The 23,590-nt window shown below is 42.9% G+C and overlaps 1 protein-coding gene and 1 long non-coding RNA gene across 2 annotated transcripts; both read left to right on the top strand.

Annotated features, from left to right (window-relative positions):
- The first annotated feature begins 2,716 nt into the window (after window positions 1-2,716).
- LOC148396451 (uncharacterized) lies at window positions 2,717-3,898 on the top strand. Its single transcript, XR_015859157.1, has 3 exons — window positions 2,717-3,033; window positions 3,222-3,311; window positions 3,397-3,898. It is a non-coding gene; the product is annotated as an uncharacterized LOC148396451 (long non-coding RNA).
- A 370-nt stretch (window positions 3,899-4,268) lies between these two features.
- tshz3a (teashirt zinc finger homeobox 3a) lies at window positions 4,269-23,333 on the top strand. Its single transcript, XM_088379518.1, has 2 exons — window positions 4,269-4,732; window positions 19,149-23,333. Exons 1-2 carry the CDS (start codon window positions 4,693-4,695, stop codon window positions 22,457-22,459), a joined length of 3,351 nt encoding a protein of 1,116 aa, XP_088235644.1. The 5' UTR covers window positions 4,269-4,692; the 3' UTR covers window positions 22,460-23,333.
- The last annotated feature ends 257 nt before the right edge of the window (window positions 23,334-23,590 follow it).

The raw sequence follows: 23,590 nt of genomic DNA, 5'->3' as shown, positions 1-23,590 counted from the left end.
GATGCCAATGCTAATAATACACTGTACAAGACCTAAGATATCAAGCGTAAAGAATAAGCATAAAAAACAAATAAAGGGAAAGCACATTCACCATGTACACCTCCTGAACAGTGTATAAATCTCTCTTTGACAATCTCCTGTGCTTTTGCATGATTTCCCACTTCTCTATAACACTCACAATTCCAGAGCACAATCTCAACGGCGCTTGAAGAGAATGTCTCTATATTCAGAAAATCTTTCGGGTTTTTTAAAATATCACAAATATTAAGTATGCCATTTTTAACGCAATTATTTATATACATATACAGCCTGTTTGGGTATCTTCTTTATTTTCTTGTGTTTATATTCCTATTTATTGAACTTTTTAGCTAACTTGCTGTTTTAGCTGTTTTAAGACATACCATAATCTCTTCACTCTTGTCAATTATGTTTGGATACCTGAACGCTGGATTCCATTCTTCTATAATTTGAACTGCATTATACATTTTTTATTCCGAAGTGTCACTGTTTATAAACATGTGTTATGGCAGAATGAAGAGAAAAAAACGGTGGACAGTTCAGTGAGGCGTAGTTTCGGTGCATTCATCAGACACACCTACAGCGTGTGAGAGTGGAGAGACCACTTGGAAATATTTATGATTTTGAAGCCCCGTTTCATTGGGGATTCTTTCTAACGGTTTAAATTTAGCAATGTCTTTTCTGTGGTGTGACATATTTAAGAGACTTTATTATTATTCATTTTTTTCCTGATAACTAAGAGCCCTGTATCTTTTTATTTTCTGCCCTTAAGTCTTGCCATATACATGCTACTTTGCACGTGATTGTTGAAATATGATAGTTGGATACAGTACAATATAGTAATCATTTATGTGAATGTTTGGTTTTATAGTTTAACTGGTCTCTCAAAACAGACAGTTAAAGAGCAAACACATATACACATATATGAGCGCCACGTACCTTAGTCCAAATGCTGGTGTTGGCATTGTTTACCAGATTTATCATTTAAAGTTCCTACACCCACCTACTGGTAAACTGCACATGAGAAGCGAATATAACTAATAATTATTGACATGTTCCAAACTGTCATCACAAGGAGCTCACACCACACACAAGATAAAGGAAAGTATCCACCATCTCTGTGTTTGAAATTTCACATGGATCCAAACCATTTAAAATTATTTTTGCCAAGTATCAGTCCCTAGCATTGAATTTTATTTTATGCTAAATAAAATATATATATATTTTTTTTTTCTCTGTAAATATTATTCGTCGCTCACATTTTAATATGTATTTTCAATTTCACTACGACTGCAAAGCCATTTGTTAATATTGTCGGTAACATTAAACATGGCCGCCGGGGCCAACGTAAAGCGGTTCCAATCCCATTATATACGCTCTAAAATAATTACAATATATTAGGAGTGTGCCAATTATTAAACAAGAAAAATAATTGCTAACGGCTGCCAGTGGAGTAATGTGGAGGTTAGCCCTCATTTATACCAACGCGGGAAAGAGTAATGGCGCATCAACTAAATGGTAAATAACATAATATTTGTCTTATGGTTTATTTCAGTATTAATACTGCCAGGTGATTGGCCTTGTGAAGTTATTTACGTATAAAGTGGGTATCTGAGCATGTGTCACGTGAATGTAAACAGAATCATATCTGACTTGAGTCACTCGTCCGTATATAAGTATCGCAGATGGAAAAAAAAAAAAAGAATCCAGGCATTAAATCGCAAGTGGATACTTTGATCTGCAGTGTGCGTGCGTGTGCGTGTGTGTGCAATTATATGCGAAAGTTCCACCAGCCACCCACCGGTGTGAATATAGAGAAACTGTGTGGTTAATACACAGTACTATATCCTGGCTACCATGTAAATATGGCCCCAACAGCATAACTAAACGTTATGGTGGCTGGGTTTGAATTGACAAATGGTTATGTTATTATACACAGTTAAAATGCTCAGTGTTAAGCATTTTTGTTATGGAGGAACATACTAAGTATGAATGCTTCGCTCTGTGAAGCATTTACCAACTAAAGCATTTCTTCTTTATGTCCTCTGTGATGTTATATTTCATGTGCACGGAAAAGCAAGACTGATGCCATTGTGATAACTTCCATTTGCAGTGTAAGCCGGGAGAGACGCTGTGCAGAGGCCGTCTACTATTTATGGGTTAATCGATACGGTCCCTGGATGACACCATGTCCCTGCTACTTTCTGTCATGATGATGGCTCACTAATTTTGGAGAGGCTGCTTTCTCCTCCTGCCTTCAGCCAGCTCCAAGATGTTTTAATTTGGCTGTAAAAATGCCAATCACTATGGTTACTTCTTGTTCCCGGGGGAGGTCATGATGGGGGCAAGTCCATAGGAGGAAATATATTCACATAGTTCTCTTTAGAACCCCTGCTAACCCCTGACATCTCATTCGGGTTGTAACTTCATGTTGTTAAAGTGACAGCGACCCAACCGCCGTGCTCTTAGAGAGGCTGAAGCATGGCCAAATCCTGGTCAGAAATGCCCCTAATTCTTGTCCCTCTCAGTTTGCGAGTACATGTGAGAGTGTGTGAGCAAGTGTATGTGCGCAAGAGAGCTACGACAATGCCGTAGTCTGTGTCTAATGTACTGATTAGCATGAAATGTGCATGCTGCATTGACCATTTTGGTAGTAATGTGTTTATTTTCTACCAGGTGTCAGTAAAGGACAACACAGACACAACTGGAGATTCGTACCATAACTTGGACTCTCGAGATACTGTTGGGCCGAGAAAAATAAAAATGCAAGAGTAGTGATGAAAAACTCATTACTTCAATAGTAAGACTTGACACTGCTTCCTTGGACTGACTTTGATCTCTAACATGGATATATGGAAGAAGTGATGCTTTTACAGAGATGAAAGCCAACATTTAACAGCTTACATTAAGTAAGAGGGAGAGGAAATCAGGAAGTTTTGCATTTCAGTAGGGTGTATGGGGGGGGGGGGGTGACATTTTTTGCACAGAAAAATTGGAGCAAAGCAGACTCAACAGGTAGGAAAAGAATTTAGTGAACCAAAAAAAGCACGTGCGAAAGTACCGTGCAAAGCGCAGTGGGTGAACGGGGCAAGCACAGGATTATGATCCTCACTCAAAAAATTTAGTCGACAGGGGGATGAAAGAATGTATTGTAAGGCTGCATGCTCCCTTGTTCAATATGGGTGCCCAATTCTCATTTTTAGCGACGGGGGCGTGTTCAGAATTCGCCGTCTATAGACATCAGCCATGTGAAGATTATGCCCTTCTGTCCAAAATGGATGCCCCTTCTTATGGTATGATGCCATTCCAAAAATTATTGTCGACAAGTGGAAGGGGCAGGGGGTTGGTTCAATCATTTTAAAGTTGACATGTCAACAGGTCTGTGGATGGACACCAGGCCCAAAGCTACAATGTGAGGATTTCATATGAAGGATGCGACGTTGTGGCAGACCAATGGACCAGGCCTCTAACCCAGCAGGCCTGCAGTTAGGGCTGGGGTGTTATGTTTGTCCTTTGTGATGTCATGCTGTCTTTGTTGTGTCGAAGACTTGGCAGACAGTCATGGAATAAAGATGCGTTCCTCACTTTTGCCACAACATCAAAGAGTTGCATACTTGATATGGTTATTTAAATAAGGCTTATGCCACCAAATATTAAATGTCATGAATTTATTTATTCTTGTCCTTTGCAATAATTTGGTTCACTTGAAAAGCGGGTGTCTTCAAACAAAAGGTGCTCTGTCCCAAGTTGCTGAAAACTTCTAGATCTAATCCAATTTATGCATGTAATAAAAGCTGGAATTCTGAACTTTTGTGCGGTATTTATCTTGTGATCCAAGACCCAGATATCTTCAGAAAATAAAATGATGAAGATAAAGGAACTGACCTTGCTATCTCAATACTTTTGGAGAGTACCATATTTTGATTAAAATGATATTGATAGGACACTTGACAAGAATGAACGCTATTCTGTAAACTCTTATTGCGAGTGTGCTCAAAATCAAAAGCTTAAATGTGTCACAGCGCATGAGTCATAATGATTATTTTCCATTCCTCTAATTCCATGTTTATATTTGTATTGTATTATGATATTGCCATCCAGATTATTACTATTGTATGGATATTATTTAAAATATTTTAAAATTTGAGGAAAAAAAAAGGGGGGGGGGTGATGTGACTACGCATCCAGCGGAGGTAGGAGGATACTTGTGGAAATGAGTGGGGAGAGAAGGGAGGCGTCCTCTCGCAGCTCAGCCTGACAAGTAAAGAGTTAACGGGGCGGTGGGTTTGCCCGTTCTCCACTTTGAGTGACGCGATCATCTCTCTTCTTCCCCCAAGTTTGCATGTTGCCAGAGCAGGCGACCGAGCTGCTTGGACGCAAGCTGCCTAGTGTGTGTCCGAGCGCAGGCGTTTGTCTGTGCGTGCTTGCGCGTCTATGCTTGCGTGACATCCGCGAGCGCAACCGCACGCCGATATAACGTTACTGACGTGAGCGCGCCACCTCCAACCAAAAACCATGATGACTTTTTCCTCTCCGGCGGACGCCTCGATGTTGTGCCGAGGCGTGAAGCTTGCTCTTTGAGCGGAAGGTGGATCTTCCCGAATACGGCGAGTGGCTTTGTCGCGTGCGGAGAAAAAGGAGGAGTTTGGCGGAAATCCCCACAAATACACGCAAATGCCACGGAGGAAACAAGAGGCGCCCAAGCGCGCGCCAGGTACGTATATCCTACTATGACGCGTGTGTCAAAATAGCTTTTATGCGCCTCACGTTGTGTTCGTTTCACATAATAGTCAGCTAAAAATGACTTATTCCAGCGTCTTTAAATTCATAAATGATAGGTTGGACGTTGCTCGCCGCTTTTTCCTGCTGCCATAACTTCTTTACACAAGCTGAAAAACAAAGTCGGTTCCACGCCATCCTTTCTCTCGCTCTTGACAAGATAAACAATTTTGGAGCAGACAATGGGAGTTTCGTGGGCTGGAAGGAGCCGTAATCGACAGTTGCCATGTCCGATTTGACGGTTGATTGATTGGCTGTCACGCGGCTTTGATGTGATCCCTCCCGATTTGCATCAGAAAATCACTTCGCACCATGTGCTGCAGGCCCCTGACGTCACGTTTAAACCACTTTCAAAGGATCCGTGTACTTTTTTCGCTTCCCCTCTAGGACGCTCACTGATGGTTCAAGTGACTCATAAACTTCTTGATTTTCGCATTTTTTACTCACTAACCCAAAATGTACTTAGACCATAGTAACGGATATACAAGGTTGTCAGCTGTATGTTGCAACAACAGGTGGCGCTATAGCCCCTGACTCTTATTTTATTTAATCAGAAGATTCACAATATTAATTTATTTGAATTTTATTTTAACTCCTTGATAAAGAATGTGTTACTGGAAACCCCTTATTTTAATTGTGTGTTTTTCATGGTTTTCAAGGATTTACATTATTTTTGAACAGGACAGTCTGATAATGAGTAGCAATTCCACAGTTCTGAAGTTGGGAGTTTGAATTTGCACGTTCTCTGTGGACTTTTTCTGTCTCCCACATTCCAGAAAAATGCATACATCCTTAGGTGTTAAGTTGTTACCCAAAGTCAGCAGGTATAAGCGCCTGCTCTCTTACGACCCTAATGACGATAAGCGGTACAAAAGTGGATGAAAGGCCATTATTTTCATATTAGTTGTGGTTGGCCAACATCTGGGTACTGAGCATAATAATGCTAGCCATTAAAGTTGTGCTTTAGGGTTGCTCTACATAAGCGTAGCACATCTTCCCATAGAGCTCATGTTGTTCTTTAACTAGTTGAGACTGAATTAATGGCATCTCTTCTGGTTTCAGCCAAGTAGGGCCGACCTGTTCAATCACCACATGTTTAATCAACAATCAATTCTACACTAGACTGATTTTGTAATAATCAATTCCACAAATTAATTTGGCCATCCTGAGGAGGGAGACATTAAACCTGTCAAAAAGCAGTGCTTTGAAAAATCATAAGCCTGAAGTGTGAAGTGTTTCTAAAAGTTATTAGCATGAATACAAAACACGTGTTTTATAAAAGTACCCAAGCGTGCTTGAACCTGGCTTGGAACACCACACACTCACACTCAATCAAACAAACAAACAAACACACACATGCACTCACACACACTCACGCACACACACGCACACACACACACACAGTGAAAACACCACACCCCCGTGCGCACATGTTCACTTTGAACACACACACTCACACAGTGGCCAGGGGAGGTGGGAGGAGCGGGTAAGGGGTTGTAAAAGGAGCTGTGTGCTATGTAATGGAGGGGAGGAATGGGTTTGCTCTGTCAGACCGGGCCGCCACAACGGCTTTGTTTCATGTTTGATTTAATTGTCTCCACCCTGACAGGCCCATTCATCAATGGTTTTAATGGTCAATCAGAGACAGGCTGAGTGAGTGCTCCCATTCTGTTTAGCCATAAGCTGGCCCGGGCTTTTATTTCATCAAAATGCCCCAGCCTAATGTACATGCTCACTGGCTCGGAGTGGCCGCGGGGAGCACATAAAGAATGACTGAAAGCTTTCTGATTTCAGATCAGTGAGAAGGATGTTTTGTTCCTCCTCCTCTCTCGCTCTCCTGCTGCCCGCTACACGGCTGTTTGTCTGTCGATGAAAGGGAATAAAAGGGCTGTAATACAGATCGTTTGGTGTTTGTAGAAAACAACTTTTTTTTTTCTGGCTGAAACCACGCTTCTTTGTGCATTCATTCATCCATCCATTTTCTTCATTTTTTTTCACACTCCCCTTGCACCCCTGTCAGTCAGCCTGTGCAGCTGCAAGTTATAAAGTTGTCAACTGTTCAGTGGCACACAAAGGGTGATGATGAATTGATTGCAGCACAGAGCGTGGTGATAGAGAGAGCAAAGAAAAGGATGACAGATGATGGGCCTTGATTAGGGACTTAGGGGGAGAGTCGGCCCACTGCAACCTTGAGAGTTGCATGAAAAATCTACCTCCCCCGTACACACACACACACACACACAGGCGTACACCCTCTTTGCTCCCTCATTGTGTCTCAAGCACACACATAAGCCCCCCCCCCTTGCCATCTCTCTGTGAGTGTCTCCACAGTAGAAAACTTGTTTTGCCTGCTTCATTAGCATCGGTCCAATTAGCCGTGAGGCTGATGGAGTCCTGACAGGCCTTGTGATTGGAGATGACAAGCTCGGGGTGCCCGGCCGAATGAGGTTTGCCACCACTTTGATGTAATCAACTTGATATTACGCAGAGCTGCTCGCCTTTGGTTGTGCTGTAACTCAATTTTGCGCTGCAGGTGACAAATGGGCCGCGTACCTGCATCAGGTCTGAGTGCTCTTAACAACCGGGGGCAGGCGGCTTTGTAACCTAACTGAGCAAAAGTGTATGTGGAAGTAAGACCCCGTATTGTTTGTTGCCGATGACGTCTGTGGCTCGAGAAAGCTGAAATAATTTGCCAATTTATCAAAAGTCAACAATGGCTTTACAACATTTAAAATAGTTACTCCAATAAGATGGTCAACGTGCAGTATTTCTGCAGAATACCGCTCAGTCTGCGTTATCCCAACTATATTGCACTAGGAAGCCACCGTTACTGAAAACGACCCTGGATTTTCTATTAACGCATGAGACTGTTTTTGAGACAGAAACAGGGGCAGGGGACGTACTCCAGTTTGGAACGTCTCTACGGTAACAGTCTCGTGTTTCTGCAGGCTCGGATTCATAAGCGCCACACTGGCAGCCATCACTCATGAGCTTGTGCGTATGTGCAAATCGGTGGGCATCTACTTTCTGATTTCTTGGCTGGGCTCATGCTGTGTGTGGTAGGGATAGACGGGCAGTGAGGTATTGGTAACCGCAGCCCACTTGCTTGGATCGCCTTGTGTCTTCTTTCCATATGCCAAGTTAGCAACACAAATACTCCGAGCACACATTGCGCACACATGTTGTGTCCACGTTGTAAAAGCAAAATGAGGTAAAGTGTTTGCATTTCTCTTTGGCCACCTGCTGTTTTATCTGTGAGAAGCGTGGCCTTAACAGGAGCAGCGGGGGTCAGCCGAGCGACGACGCACCACCTTTTATTCACAGGTGTAAGTAAATGTTTGGGCCTCGCAGGCCTCCTTGCTAATGAAAGTCTTTTGGCTGGATTCCGTTGAAGTGGAGTCACGTCTGTGATCTATGTGTCTGATAAGTGCATACCTAATGAGACTGTGAGCAGCAGTGGAAGGAGGAAGGCTGACGGAGTGTTTCCCACTGGTATTGACAGATGCCTTTTTTGTTTTTGCCATGGGCCTTGAATCCATAAATCCTGTCTGGGTAATGATAACACAGCCACCCTGCCAGGAACTGAATGCAAAAGATGAGAAAAGGCAAAGTGGGGGAGGACAAGGAGGAGCTGTTGGTGTAGGGCTTGATGAGAAAGAGAAGAAAAGTGGGGTTGTAAAGTGGCCCTCCTCTGCTTTTTAACACACACTTGACAGATGTCAAGCCATTGGGTTGGGCTCTGGGATAAGAAAGAAGCGGCGGGTCACAAATAGAAAACTGTTAGCCAACCGCTGGTCCAGCTTTCAGTGCTTTCAGACGAGGTTTTCAGCAGGGACTGCTGTCTGGGCACTGAGTAGCAGGCTTTGTAAAAATAGTCCCACCGCTCTTGTGATAGATACAGCTGCACTGTAGCGACAATTGGGACGCACTGTAGCACTCCGAGCGAGCTCCACCAGCCCATCCACTCTCAGTCCTCACAGAGGCAGAGAGCCTGGCGGGATGTGTGCTCCTTTTGGGGAAACTGAGCCGCGCTGTTCTTTGGGGGGCCTGAAACCCAATCCAGCAGGAGAATAGCCCGGCCATGCCAGAGAGCCGATTTCCTTTTCAACAGAGTCATTTATCACTGACCCACCCTTCGCTTCTGACATAGTGACGTGTGTCATTTATCAAACTGGCTTTAGCAGACACACATGGGAGGGAGGGAGGAAGGAAGGTTGGTGGATGCGTGCGGTGTGGGAGGCTGAAAGAGACCGAAAAAGAACAAGAATAAGGAAAGAGATGAACAGTCAGGAGAGAAATGACGTGCAAGGTAGAGCTGAAAGTTTTTAAGAAAAAAATATGTCTGACAAATATTGTGAATTTTATTCAATTTGTGATTTCCTTGAGATCAAGTTTTAGTGCAGTAATATTAATTAGAAACATGACAGAAAATGAAATTTGTCCCTTAGAAAATGTTAAATAGAATGTAAATATTTTTTAGACCTATTATTGTGGACACCTCAAAATCCAATACTGGGAAATAGTGCAAATATAAGGAAATAACATTTCTGATATTAATATTTTTTACATCGATCTCTTCGCCAGCCGTTCCGGTCGGTGTTTGCTAATAAAACCGCCGTCTTTTGAAAAGAAAAAGGCAGCTTTGACAATCTCAAAATTGCGATTTTAGTCCCAAAACTATGTTGTTCAGTCTTAGTGCAAGAAACGGATACTTTCTCTGCTAACGTTTGACTGATTTTCCTGGGAACCTTTCCTGAAAGCTTCAAGAAGTTGCTCTAAGGAGGAAGAGACGATTGAGTTACCCTAAGTTTATGTTTTGACGAGTGACAGAATGTTCCTCAATGACTGAAGACATCTTTATGTAGAGGACAAATATTTTTTTTTGCATACACTCCCAATAAGTGTTTGGTTTGTTTTTGTGCACACATACTTTATCCAAACTGATCTCTTTGAGAGAGGCTTTGTGTTTGCATGTGTGTGCGCCAGTGTCTTTGTGCGTGTGTGACCATATGGCGCCAGTGTTTAATGTGTGGTATGTGTGTGTGTGTGCGCTTGCTGTTCCCTGATGAGCAGGGCTGACAGGTATCACTCACTCAGCAGCCTGGCCTTTAAATGAACCCGGGCTGCTCTGCTCTCCCGTGGCCCTAACAGGCTCTCTGAAAGATGGATGCTTCTTTAAAAATCAGATTAATGATGGATACCAGGCTTATAGTGCCATTTATCACCAAGAATATTATTTAGGCCGGTCGTGTATGGCTGTAACTGGAGAGCCAGGGCGAGAAGAAGCACGGTGGAAAGCCTTAGACAGACACTCACTGTGTGATGGATGGTTGAGCTCTCTCTCTGAGTGTTACTAGACACCAGTGCCGCAGCAGTAGACCATAATCAGATAGCCCAGGGATGTTTATACCGAAACTACACTTCCAGCATTGGAGAGTTGCTATATGAAAGGTGTAATCTCAGAAAACAGAAATCAGAACCTGAAGGGATTGTAAGGAACCGAGCGAGAGGTTGTGACCAGTGATATCTGGTCGCTCTTTTGTTTATCACGTCAAAGAGTCCATGTGTTTTAATTGATGTTTTCTGCATACACTGTTGTAGCACTACACTAAACGTTTACACAAACCAAGACCTTTACCTTTTGGACAAAAGACAAAAATACAGTTCAACCATTATCTGTCAAGCGTTGAGTAGATATGAAACAATTCCAGTGAATGACATTCAGGTAATAGCGTTAGGGTTAACTCCACAGAGCCCGAACCCAGGTCCATCTTCCGTATTGCCCCAAAGTCCGTGAACTAACTATTTGGCCAACTAGCGTGACTTGCAGGGAAATTTGGGAGACAGAATGGTCATGTCTCAAGTCAAAGGTTGTGGTTAGAGCTACCACTTTACTGTGGCTCTGTTGGGATTCAGCAAGATGCCAAATCCGCACTTGATTAAAATGCTCCTCCATCATCAGCATGTGAATGAGCTGTTAACTTTCCTTGCATGGCAACATATGCCAGATTCATTAATCAATAATCAATTAAGCGACCGTAAAAAAAGTCCTTAGAGTACCTTGAGAGTACAAAGATTGAAGTCCTATAAGTGATGCTCTTTAAACGGTGTTCCATTACCACACAGGCACAAACTACTAACCTATAGGTTGACTGCAAAGAATGTTTTGTCGATGTAAAAATCCATGTTTGGCACAAAAACCTGTTTTTTTTGTGTTTGTCTTTCACCTTCTATGCCTGGAGATTTATGGTGGCCATCCATCTTCAAGCTGTGTCCATCACCTCCTCGTTGCTAGGCAATAATGGCAGCAGCTGCGTGATGGGAAAGGGCTTATGTTGTCCCTGTCTTAAATTCCCCACCCTTCTAGACTCTGTTCTTACCCTGAGATTCATTTATAGCCCCAGGATTTAGTCCATGCTAAAACAAAATCTAAGTTAGGTCAAACTTTCTGCTACCTACTCCAGTCACTATTGTTAGTAGTACTGATTTTTGCATCTGTGACATTTTTTAACCTTTGAGAACCTGTTAGTCATAGATCGGGTACACCCACCTTGGAGTACAATGATTTGCAGGTTGAGTTGCTGTAACATTGCACCTGGAGGGAGAGAAAATTCACTCCTCCATCAAATCCCCTAAAGACATATGACTTGCATGTATCCACATCAATGCCAGTGAAAGGCCAACACTTAGACACAGGGCTGGGCGATATGGCAAAAATGTATTTTCCTTTGTTTCCAAATTGCCCCTTTAAAAGTATCTGCACTGAAAACTGAATAAACTAGGAAGTACTTCAACATTTTATCAACATACAAAGAAACTAAAGCAAAATAAATCAAATAAAATGAAAATATAAATATATATAAAATACTCACCGGTAAAACAAAGGTAGAAAAATGCTAAATAACATGGTAACTTGTTTGTATTCTATAATCTATCATGCTTTTGCAGGTATGCAGGACCCATAATACACAAATTATCCCTTTGGGGAAAATGGAAAAAAATATAAATAATGTAAATATTATCTCAAGCATGCTAAAGTGTGTGCTGGAGGCTGCAGTATTTTCATGGTTTCCTTATAATCACTTGGGTGGTACTTTATACCAGAGTCATGGCTGACACCAGTTCCGTGTTCAGCTTCAGACCTGATCACTGTGGTGAACCTGAAATTTATCGCGATCAACGATTATATAATCGCCCAGGCCTGTTTACACATGAAGTCATACAAACCACGGTACTTTCACACTGACATGATATCGCTGAGGCTGTCTTACAGAAACGTGCACGAGGGTAGACAGTTTTAAAACCTGCTCAGTAAGAAGGTTATGAAAACATTCCATTGACAAGTTATTCTAAGTACAAGACACAAATCAGTCCTGCTATACCTCATTGGAACTGCATGCTGAAAATATTCTTTGTTTAGTTTCAGGGTTTTTTTCCTCTCCCGTCTTGTTACAGACTGTCCGGCTCCATTAACACATCTTAAAGTCACAGTATGTTCCTTTTTACATAAGGCCTAAACAATTAGAATGAGGCAAACAAACAAATGGTATTGAGGTAGAAGCATTGAAAAAGGTATCAGGTATGTGGCACAGTGTGAAAAATCACATTGATATGGGTGTGATGTGTTTGTGAAAATGGTCTCTTCGTGTCGATAGATACGCTTTGTGACGTTTTAATTTTTAATTTGTTATATAATTACCTTGGATAGGTGTAGTATATTAATAAGTGGCGCACCGTTAGGTTTTCTTCTCTGTAGACATTATTAGAAGCAAAAAGAATGTTTGAACTTAGTATAAGAAATGGTAAGATTTCTTGGTAAGGTCTTTTGTCTTCATTCGATATGCGGCTTTCAGTCGGGTTTTTTTCTGTCCAATCAGATTTCAGCTTCGATGTGTTACCATGCAAATATTATTTTGTGAAGCGTGCAGGCATTCACCTTTGAATTACTGGTTCTTCTTTTAGCCAGTCAAATTGTCACTCCTCTATACCTTCACTGATGCTGAGTGACAAGTTTCTCCATACTGTCATTGGTTCAGCTATGTACGTGTAGCTTCTGCTTGTCGAGCTCTCCAGAGATGGGCACTTTACCAAATTTTGCCGGTCCGCCCTATGTCCTTCGTCCCTGACCTGGGCACCCTTCTGTCATATCGCCGTTCTTTCCTAATATGATCATCAGACCAGCTAGCTTTGTTATTTTCAAGGGGCTTCTTCTGTCACTGCTTCCCTTCGTCCGTCAATTGCCATTTAAAAAAATAACTGCTTTTGTGCTGCTTTCCTCCCAGCTCTGGAATCATACCTGGACCTTCCACATTGTTCGCGCAGAGTGATAACCAGTGTACTAAACGAGCTCAGGAAATGCCAAGCTCAATTGCCTAGTAGTGTTTAAAACCGCTGTCATTTACCAAAGCTAAAATTCACCAACAGCTGTGTGCTTCTCGATGTTCCTGTCATTGGCAGGATATGAGTGATACCAAGTGTAAAGCAGCTGCGCATTCGATGCCGTCCATTGTTGCTTAAATCAAGGAAGTGGTTCTTTTTCCAATCTTTAAACGAGTAATCCTCCACCTCTTCTCTGGTCACTGTGGTCAGAATGACACTCGTACAAGCAAGTGAGCGCCCACGATCAAACTCGCACAAGGCACGTCACGCCACAGTTAATTTTTGCTTCTCTGTTGAACGTAGCGTAACAAACCTACACAAGACAGTTTCTGGTGAGGTGGATTCTCTTACTCTCTCTCACAGTCTCGCTCTCAGTCACACAGACACGCATATACTGTATTTAGCCCCCCCCCCCCCCCCCCCCCCCCCCCCCCCATGTGAGGTACATTGACAAGGTTTCAGCCCTAAGCTTTGCCTGAGGCCAGAATAATCTCTCTGTTTTTCCCATCTCCCGTATCACACATCCTGCACTACAATCAGCGGACACAATGTATTCACAATGCCATCAGGGGGTAGAGAACACACATGCACACGAATAACAAATGACAAAGGCAGCATGATCACTGTAAACATTATTGTTTGTGTTAGCATTTTGTCACAGCACAAGAGTGAATGACTAGAAAGTCAAACCCAATTTGGAGCATAAAAATGCATGACCTCAGTAAAGCTGAAGGTTTTTATTGACCAAGTTTGTGCATGCCAAACAGGGAATTTGACTCCGGTTGATCTCAGCCTCTGTACAACATTTAAGTGACTGACAACATTCAGGTAACTAACAAAATTTAAGTGGCGAGAGCAGGATATTTTTGCACAGTGATGTCTCTGAGTCTCTCTCTTTAAGGTCTAAAACTAGTCAGAACCAACAATTTACAAATACCACATATTATAGGATTGCGTTGAGTCAATTTATGATCAAATCCTGCTGTTCTTGACGTATTTATTTTATTAAGATTCGTTTGCTGTTAAGCTTTGAACAGGAATAAAGCCAAAAACAATGACATGATTTAGAGCGCTAGCTGTCATCATCATCCTCATTTTTCTTGTTTGAATGTGTTTACTTGAACATAAATCACTCGGAAAACTTAGCCATATATACTATATATATGTAAAAGAATTATATTTGAATATTTTTCTCTTGTCAGTCTATGTAATATTGAACTGCTGCTATTTTCGATTTTCGGATTGTCGGAATTACTCGAACCATTTTAAAAAGTTGTAAGCGTCAGGGAATTGTGCCGTTTGATTATAACCAAGGTGACTTCCTGTGCTGTTGCATTTAGGAGCTATTTCCTGTGGTTATGAGCCACCCGATGTTGTTGGTTTAAGCCTTAAACCAACCTTAAACTTTAAGGTTTAACTTGAATATTGCACTTATGTTAAGAAATGTTTTTCATGTTGAGACAGAGTTGAACTTTCTGCGGTCAGAACCCTGGCTTCAAATCATCAAACATCATCTTGGCAACTCTCTGGAACTTCCTCTCCACATGAACTTGAAGTTCCAAATTTATTCATGCCGCATGTATCACTGCAGAAAAATAGTGCCTTAGATGAAATGTTCCTAAAACTATTAGAATACTGTAGTTGCTAATTATATTTTATCCCCCTGTGGTTTTCAGTTCCTTAAACTCGCTCGCATTTTTACTGTATGTAGGGACCACCCATGTAGATGACTTCCTCTCCCCACTGCCAGCTGCTATTTCTGCATTGTGCAGTTCACTGGGTGATTGCTGTGATTAAACTCAGATAGAAGACTAAACATTTGTTAATTGTAGTATTTCAAATGATCTGAAGGAATTAATTAAGGAATAGATTACATCAGCAAATGTACATGTTGCAAATGTTTCTGAACAAGAGGTGATGATTAAATATTGGTATTTTACATTGAGACTTGTTTTTACCTTTTACATTTTAAGACATTGCTGTTTAAGCGAGACCTTGGAAGGGTTTTTAATGATGTATCCTGTTTACTACGTTGCTCTTGGGTGGGATCTGGCTCCCAGATGGTTTTCCCAGCTGTGAAGGCCCCACCAGTAAAAAGCATGCAGATCATCTCGGGACTGATGTTAAAGCACTGAGATTTTAACTACAGGAGTGTAATGAGTTCTAAGAGAAGAAACTCCTTATTTGGGGTGTTCGTCTTATCGCTCATTACTCTCAAGTATGTATTGTGCCTATATCGCATTCTTCATTATGATACTCAATATACAAAAAATTTGTTAATTGCTGCCTTATCAGCAATACCTTATGAACCCCCTGACCCATGGGATCGAATCAGACGTCGAGCGCATCAGCACTTCCCCGCTGATTCACACCATCCCCGCAATGTCTGTTGTTCCTGATAGTCAGAGCAACACTGCAGTGTTCTATCAGATCATCTCTCCCTCCTGGTCAGCGGCCCTCATGTTTACGTAAATGATACTCCGCAGGAATGCTTCCTGCATGCCAAAATGAAACTGTCTTTCCTCATTGCTTGCATTCATGTGCGTGTACAATTGTGTTTGGGCAGGAAGGGTGCTGTTCTAAAGGACTGACTAACGTATTTTGACAAACACGATGTGGATTTGAGGCCGTGTATCAGAAGGGGAATCTGTGCGCAACTCACATTGAGATGCCACAAAGCAACAGTGAGATAGGGCTCCATACCTTAGCAGGAGCATATTAAAAAATCTGCCTTTGTATATTAAGAGTCATGCAGACATTATTTTAACAATAATTCATTATTGTGATTATAGTTTGCTGCGGTGAAATGTGCAGATACCGAGGTGTTTCTATTTCTAATATTTTGTACCCTATGCACCCTTCACCCTTTCCAATGAAAAACATATTTCTTGAACATAAAAATCTTTATATCCAAAACACGAAGGTATTTGGGGAAAGGTTTTTTATGTTTATTTTTTAAAGTTACACGTAATTCATTGAGCGAAGGCAATTGGAATTGCTGCTATGTGCTGCACGAGTGTTCATCAGATATTTTGGGGACATGCAAGGCAATATTTTGTTGGACTGACAGAAATGGACACAAATCTTTTAAAATACATAAAATCAGTGTGTTTTCGTAGTTGTTTTAATTAGTTTATGGATCTAATTTTTTTTAAGGAATCAGAAACAATGACACAATGTTATCTTAATTACTGTATGTCTCGTTGAATGTTGTTTTTGTCTGCATCTTTGCAGAAAATTCCAAGTCACAAACATTGGTTGTTGGAAATGCAAGTAAGGTATTCAGTGTTTTTTTTTCTCCCAGTTTTGGAGGCTTCATTTGAAAGCCTGTCACCGCCTTTTACTTAAAGTGGTCTTGGTACGTGAGAATCTCTAACTGCTGAGTTTGAGTTTGCATCTTTAGTTTTCTTGAAATCATAGTCTCTTCTTTTGTCTCATTTATTTTCCCAAGAAGGTCTTTCAAGATATTTTGTTTTTAATTATCTTTACGAGCTCGTGGCATTACCTTGTTTACTCTCATATCGCATGGCTGCGACAAACAGTTTGATGCACCTGATTTTAAAAAATCTGACTCTGATGGCCTGCTCGGTGGTTGGGGACCCCCGTGCTACACAATATTAGGAACACACACGGCCATATGCTTACAGATCAGGGAGAAAGTTTAATAATCTTTCTTGTTTTTTTATACTAAGGGGGCCTCTATACTCCCATCACCTTTTATTAGCTTGATAAATCACCTCTGTTGTCAGTCAAGCCAGGGAGAATAATTGGATGTGGTTGTCGCCCTACGTGATGGATTATCAGTCATTGGGGATTAAATTAACAGATAGCGCTCAGACATAATGGTTTTTGTTTTGCATTTTAAATTGCCTGGGAGCACAGCTACACTCTGTAGGTTTTTATAGCTCGTCCTTTTGGACCTCACTCCCCCACTCTGCAATTTAGACCTAATGACAAATGAACATTAATAGGGCTGCAGTCCTTTTAAAGTCTTGAATATATTCCACAAACTTTGGGCATATAGAGAGTCTTGGGAACGCCTGTGAATATGGCACCATAACAATAAATATGTTATAGCATTAAATGCATGAACCTGTCAGACAATGTGCAGAGATACGTATATGTTGCATAATTTTTTACTGAGGAAGAGACAAGTGACCTGACAACTTGGTCAAGTGGCATAGCAGTCTCTTCTGATACAAGCTGACATCTGTGACTAGTTAGCAGGGATACAAACACATTACAGTGACTACCTCGTCCTGACTGGATTTCCTCTTTCAAATGAGAATCTGACAGCAATTCCTTCGAGAGGAGAAGCGGATGAGAACCTAAAGTAAAAGGAAAGAGGGTGTGGGCAGTCACTTGCCTGGTAGCAATGTTCTCTTGCGTGTTTGCCCGAGCATGAGCAATTTAACTCCTTGCCCCTTTCTCCATCCTCCCAGGCCCCTCCCTCCCTTCCACTTCCACATTATCATAATTGTGTCCAGAACATGAGGGGCCAGGGAAGTGATCATGTCATTTTATTTACACCCTGCTTGGCCCTTTCTACAAACGACATGCCACCGACTGCCAAACGGATTGGGGCCCGACGACATCTTTTGATCAGGGCTGTCGGGGCCTATCAGCTTAGAATGGCAGGTAATGGATACCCAGTGACAAACCAAATCTCTGGGAGGACAGAGAGTGGGCCGCACCTGCCAGGTCTCCATTAGGCGGGCCAGCACTGTGGAGCTGCCTACTGACTCAGCCCCCAGGGCCTAAATCAGACCAGCGCCAGCCGCATGGATGTCTGGAGATTGGCTGTTAGCGCTGGAAATGAGAGTTATTTCTGCTATGACATTTTTGTTTAGGGCGGACGTGCATGTATGTGTGTGTGTGCGGGGGGGCAGAGTTTAGACACGGTGCTGTGTTTTCAAATGCAAAATTTTAACTTGAGTGAACACAGTCATCACCACCAGCAGTCACCGCTTCTTTGTAATCTGTATCAGTTTTCTTTTCTTGGCTTGCTCGGCATTCCTATTTTTTTTCAAAGATTTTCAATCTTTAGGCTTAGCGGTTTAATTAGGTGCAGGAAAAATGCACAGGCACGTTGTTGAGTTAGTTGTGAATGCGCTTGCATTTTGTGGAGATCAGTATCACCGTATGGAATACACTCAGACAGGTCTCTTGAATGCCGCACTTTATTTTGACTGTTTTACGTCCATCTTCTGTTTTAATCTCTTCAACTTCTCTGATTTCTTGCTCTAATTAATGACATGCAAGATATGGGATTGCAATAGCATGGCAGTTAAAACCTGTAAAGATTTGTAGCATGAATCCAACTGCACACATTACAGAGCTAATGAACTCCGCTTCCGCTCACTGTAGGATGCTTAGCTGACATGTCGAACTTGCGTCAACAAAATTCAAACATTCCTCTTTTGGAACTCTTCATCGTTTGCTATTACGAGCGTCTGTAAGGGTGTGTGATCAGAGAAAAGGGCAGATGAAGAGGCGTCAGACATATTAACTGACAGATGGAGGTTGATCCAACTCATTTATTACCCCAGAGGAGAATGCCACAGTAAGATTGGGCTTCATTAATTTCAGATTTAGTTTTCATTTCAAGCTGTTGCGCCCTGAGATAAATAAAATGGTGCATTATGTTTTTGCCAAGATATTTCTTTTTTTGTTTTCCTCCATTACTGGGAGTGAAAAGAGGGGAGGCATAAGTTCCATGTGGCTGGGGTAGTATATAAATACAGGCTCGCCTAGAGGAAAATAACACCTCAACGGTTGATGAGGTGAAATGGGATGACTGTAATTTCTCAGCTCAGCTTTAAAGGCTCCCACACAGATGGCTCATTTATCCCGGGGAGTCCTCGGGCACACATTGCAGAGAAACTTTTTTCAGTTATTCTAACACAGCGTGTTGACTCCTTGCAATTTTACTCATCTTGTTCTTTCTCTCTTTGTCTCCAATTGCCCTCCAGCCTATTCTCCGGAGGAGCTGACAAAGCACCCCGTAGAGGATGAGGAGGCGGAAGCAGGCGACCTGCCCTCTCCCCCTCAGGATGACCTTCCCATGAAGGATGAGGTTGTGGAGAAAAGCGCCGGGCCTGCCAAGGACCAAGTATGTGACCAGGAATCGGTAGGGGCTGCGGAGCTGTCAGGGCAAGAGATGGACAGCGAGTCACATGTGAGTGAGATCAGTGATTGTCTCTCAGACTTTGACAGTCCCTCCAGAAAAACTGAAGGAAACTTGGGCACAGCGCCTCTAAACGGTGGCACAAAGACACCACCCATTGGTATGGACACGTTGGAACATATGAAGGCTATCTACTCCAGCTTCCTAACAAGTCCTCTGTGGGCACCGCTGAACTTTAATACAAAACCCATACAGGTGCCACCATCTGCTTCGACAGAGAAGCCAACTCGCAGCAACAGCACCAGTAGCAGTAGTAGCTGTAGCAGCAGCAGCTATGACTGGCATCAGTCAGCGGTGGCAAAGACACTTCAACAAAATCCTCCCCAGAGTCATCATACTGCCCAGTCTGAGCCGAGCCTCTTTAGCACAGTCCAGCTCCACAGGCAAAATCCCAAGTTATTTGGTTCCATTTTTACCGGTGCCAGCAAGTTCCGCTGCAAGGGCTGCAGCGCAGCATACGACACGTTGGTCGAGCTTACAGTTCATATGAACGACACCGGCCACTACCGGGATGACAACCAGGATAAATCAGGAAGCGGTGCAAAGCGTTGGTCCAAGCCCCGCAAACGCTCTCTTTTGGAAATGGAAGGCAAAGAGGATGCTCAGAAGGTTTTGAAGTGCATGTACTGTGGCCACTCCTTTGAATCCCTGCAGGACCTTAGTGTCCACATGATCAAGACCAAACACTACCAGAAAGTGCCTCTGAAGGAGCCCATGGCTCCGGTGGCCACTAAAATGTTGTCTTCGAAAAAAAGGGGACTCCTGGGGCTGGAGCTCACAGCCTCACCACGTTCTAGAGAAGGAACCCCAAAAGCTAAGCACTCGCATTCAGACCCGAGTGAATCCTCCCAAAAACGTTCCTCCAGCCCCTACACCGCTTCTAGTAACCGATATGCTCACCAGAATGGTGGTAGCTATGCCTGCCAGTTTGAATCCAACAAATTCCAGATCCTCAAATGTATGGAGTGTGGGAGCTCACACAATACATTGCAAGAGCTGAGGACCCACATGATGGTGACTGGGCACTTTCTGAGGGTGACGAACTCTGTAGGAAAGAAAGCCAAAATGCTTCCTGAGGCCACCTCCCCTAACCCTGGTCGAATGACCACACCCACTGAGCCAAGAGTTCAGTCCGTCCCACTGGCACCCTCCACCTTCTCGCCTCCGCCTCTTCAAACCACTTCAACTCCCCCTGCCAGCTCTCCTCCTCTAAAAGAGATCAAAAGGGAGGAATTTGAGGAGGAGTGTACAAAGCAAGAGGACCTTGGCAATGAAAAACAAATTGTAATTTCAGTCAGGAAGGAAGAAGATCCGGAAAAGGAAGAAAAATATGATATCTCAAAGTATAACTACCTTACTGAAGAGGACCTGAAGGAGGGTCCTAAAGGAGGCTTGGATATTCTGAAATCACTGGAAAACACTGTGACATCAGCTATCAACAAGGCCCAGAGTGGCAATCCAAGCTGGGGGGGCTATCCTAGCATTCACGCTGCTTACCAGTTCCCCACTGCCATCAAGCTACAACAGGGGAGCATTGAAAAGAACTCTCCAATGAAGTTCTTGTTCAACGGTGGGGATGGCATGTTGTCCTCCCTCACCAGCAACCAGCCTCTAATCAGCCCACCTCTTACCCAGTCTTCCCCCTTTCCCAGCAACAACTTCCAGGCGATGGAAGATTTAGTGAAAAAAGTGACTGAGAAAGTCGCAAAAGTCGAGCAAAGGGTAAAGCGGTTGTCTCCCAAAAGGGAAAACCATGTGTCCCCCTGCAAAAGTGAGGCTGGTGAATTGCATAAGGGTGGCGAGGCTGATTCACCCAGGGAATTGAGGGCAGTCACCCCAGCCAATAGTGACAGGGGAATCCATAGCGACCGAGCATCCCCGGCAACAGACGCTAAGAGAGAGACAGCAGTCAAATCCCCGCATGCTTCCGATTTAACATGCAACACCGCCATCATCACTGGCCATACTCCTCCAGAGCAGCCCTTTGTCAATCCTCTAAGTGCTCTTCAGTCAGTAATGAGCATTCATTTGGGGAAAGCAGCCAAGCCCTCCTTGCCAAACCAAGATCCCCTGAGCCTGCTCTCCAGGTTCAGCCAGAGCATGGCCGAGAGGGCCGCTGTGGCTGCCCCTCCCCTACAGACTAAGAAGCCTGAACCTGTAGTTGACAATAGTTTTTGTCAGTCCATTGATGACCAGCCTATGGACCTCACAAAAGGGAAAGGTGACAAAGGAGTATCTGTAGCGTCAGCTCCCTTAACTCCCTCATCCACTGCCTCCTCCATCTCTCCCTCCTCTCTTGTCACCCCTGCTCAGCTAACAGTGGTTTCTCCCTACACATCCAACAGCCCTTTGCATGAGAACGCCTTGTCTGATATATCAGACATGCTGAGGAACCTGACACAATCCCAGCCCGCCCCAAAACCAGCGTCTCGGTCACGGGTTACCGATAAAGTCGCCAGCCTGGTCTCCGCATGCGATGATGACGATGGAGCCCTGCACGGTCACAAACGCAAAGGTCGACACTCCAGCTGGAACCCCCAGCATCTCCTCCTTCTGCAGGCGCAGTTCGCCTCCACATTGAGACAGTCCTCCGAGGGGAAATACGTCATCAATGATCTCAGCCCACAGGAGAGAATGCACATATCTCGTTTCACAGGTCTCTCGATGACAACCATTAGCCACTGGTTGGCTAATGTCAAGTACCAGCTGAGAAGAACCGGCAGAACCAAGTTCCTGAAGAACCTGGACTCCGGGCAGCCTGTTTTCTTCTGTAGTGACTGTGCCTCACAGATCCGAACCCCAACAGCATATGTTGGCCACCTGGAAGCTCACCTTGGCTTTAGAATCAGGGACTTGGCTAAGCTCACGCCAAAACAGACCGTCAGGGACTCCCACACTCTCGCTGAGAAGCTAGCACCCCTGGAGTCGTACATGTCGCCACAAGATGACTGCGGTAGTAATGGCTCCGTGTACCGCTGCCAGCTCTGTGTCCGTAAATTTGCCACTAAGCATGCCATCAAACTTCACCTCAGCAAGAGTCATGGCAAGTCTCCAGAGGACCACTTGCTGTATGTGTGCGAACTCGAGAAACACTAGTGCTCCCTCATCAGTCGAAAACTGGATGAAGTTTGATAGTATTTGTTGAAAACAACAAATACTAATTGTGGTCGAATGCACTACGTTGCCAAGAACTACTACCGGTAAAAAGTGTCAGCACAAAGAATTTATGTCTATTCGGTCTATAGAATTTTTCGTGTGTCTCTGTATTTAAAGAAAAAAACAAAACTAAGATGTTTTCAGATCACATTTGAATGTCCAAAATATTCAACCAGATTTGTTGGCAATGGTGCCATTTGTCTCAATTTATGTGCACCTTTTGGTGTGTAAGACAAAAAACTATGTCAACAAATAACTTGAAATGCATCAGCTATATTTATTTTGTATTTCTGTGATTTGATTTTGGTTTGATTTTCCGGTAAACTGCATGTTCAGATTTTAAATTTGTACAGTCCTTTTTCTGTCCCGCCCTAAGTTTCGAAATGACACTTCAAATTGGTCTTCTTATAACAGCTTAAAACAACCAAATGCCCTGAAAAGCTCTTTAAAAAAAATATTGCCAAACAGCCAAATGTTATTTTCAAATGTATTTCTATGTCTATCGTTGGAGTTTCTTGCTGATTGTAAAAGAGTCACTGTAGTTTATAATTGAGTGAGGGACAAAATCCAGGTCTGTTTATGTAAAAATGTACATTAAGTGTATATGCTTACAACTTGCTGTTTAAATTATGCATACTTGTTATATTTCTTAATTTAAAAGGACTATGACTATCCACTGGTGCAGAGCCCTGAAGAAGAATAAAAGGACAATGTTTTGCACACTAGTTTTATAAATGTTATTTGATAAAGAAAAAAAACAACTATGTTAATGCCTTGTGCTTCTATTATTAAACTGAATTAATGCTGCGTAGAATGTGTTTTGTTTTATTTATTGTCTTTACTTGTTCCATTTGCATTCATAGTCATATTTTTAGCTGACCCATCCACTTCTATCCATCTATTTTCTGTACAGCTTGTCCTCATTAGCGTGAGCTGGAGCCTATAAGAGCTGACTTTAGGTGAGAGGTGGGGTTACATACAAATCAAATTTATTGCAATCTCTCGTCATCTAATTGCACATTTTCCAGTGCGTTCATCTTTAAAATTCCCGGTGATTCCTTTGTTGCCACG

Source organism: Syngnathus floridae, chromosome 6 (assembly GCF_059516105.1).
Source record: "Syngnathus floridae isolate MCC-2025c chromosome 6, RoL_Sflo_1.0, whole genome shotgun sequence".
NCBI classification, from domain to species: domain Eukaryota; kingdom Metazoa; phylum Chordata; class Actinopteri; order Syngnathiformes; family Syngnathidae; genus Syngnathus; species Syngnathus floridae.
Note: the sequence above shows the minus strand (reverse complement) of the source record. Positions and strands in the feature narration are given on the sequence as shown.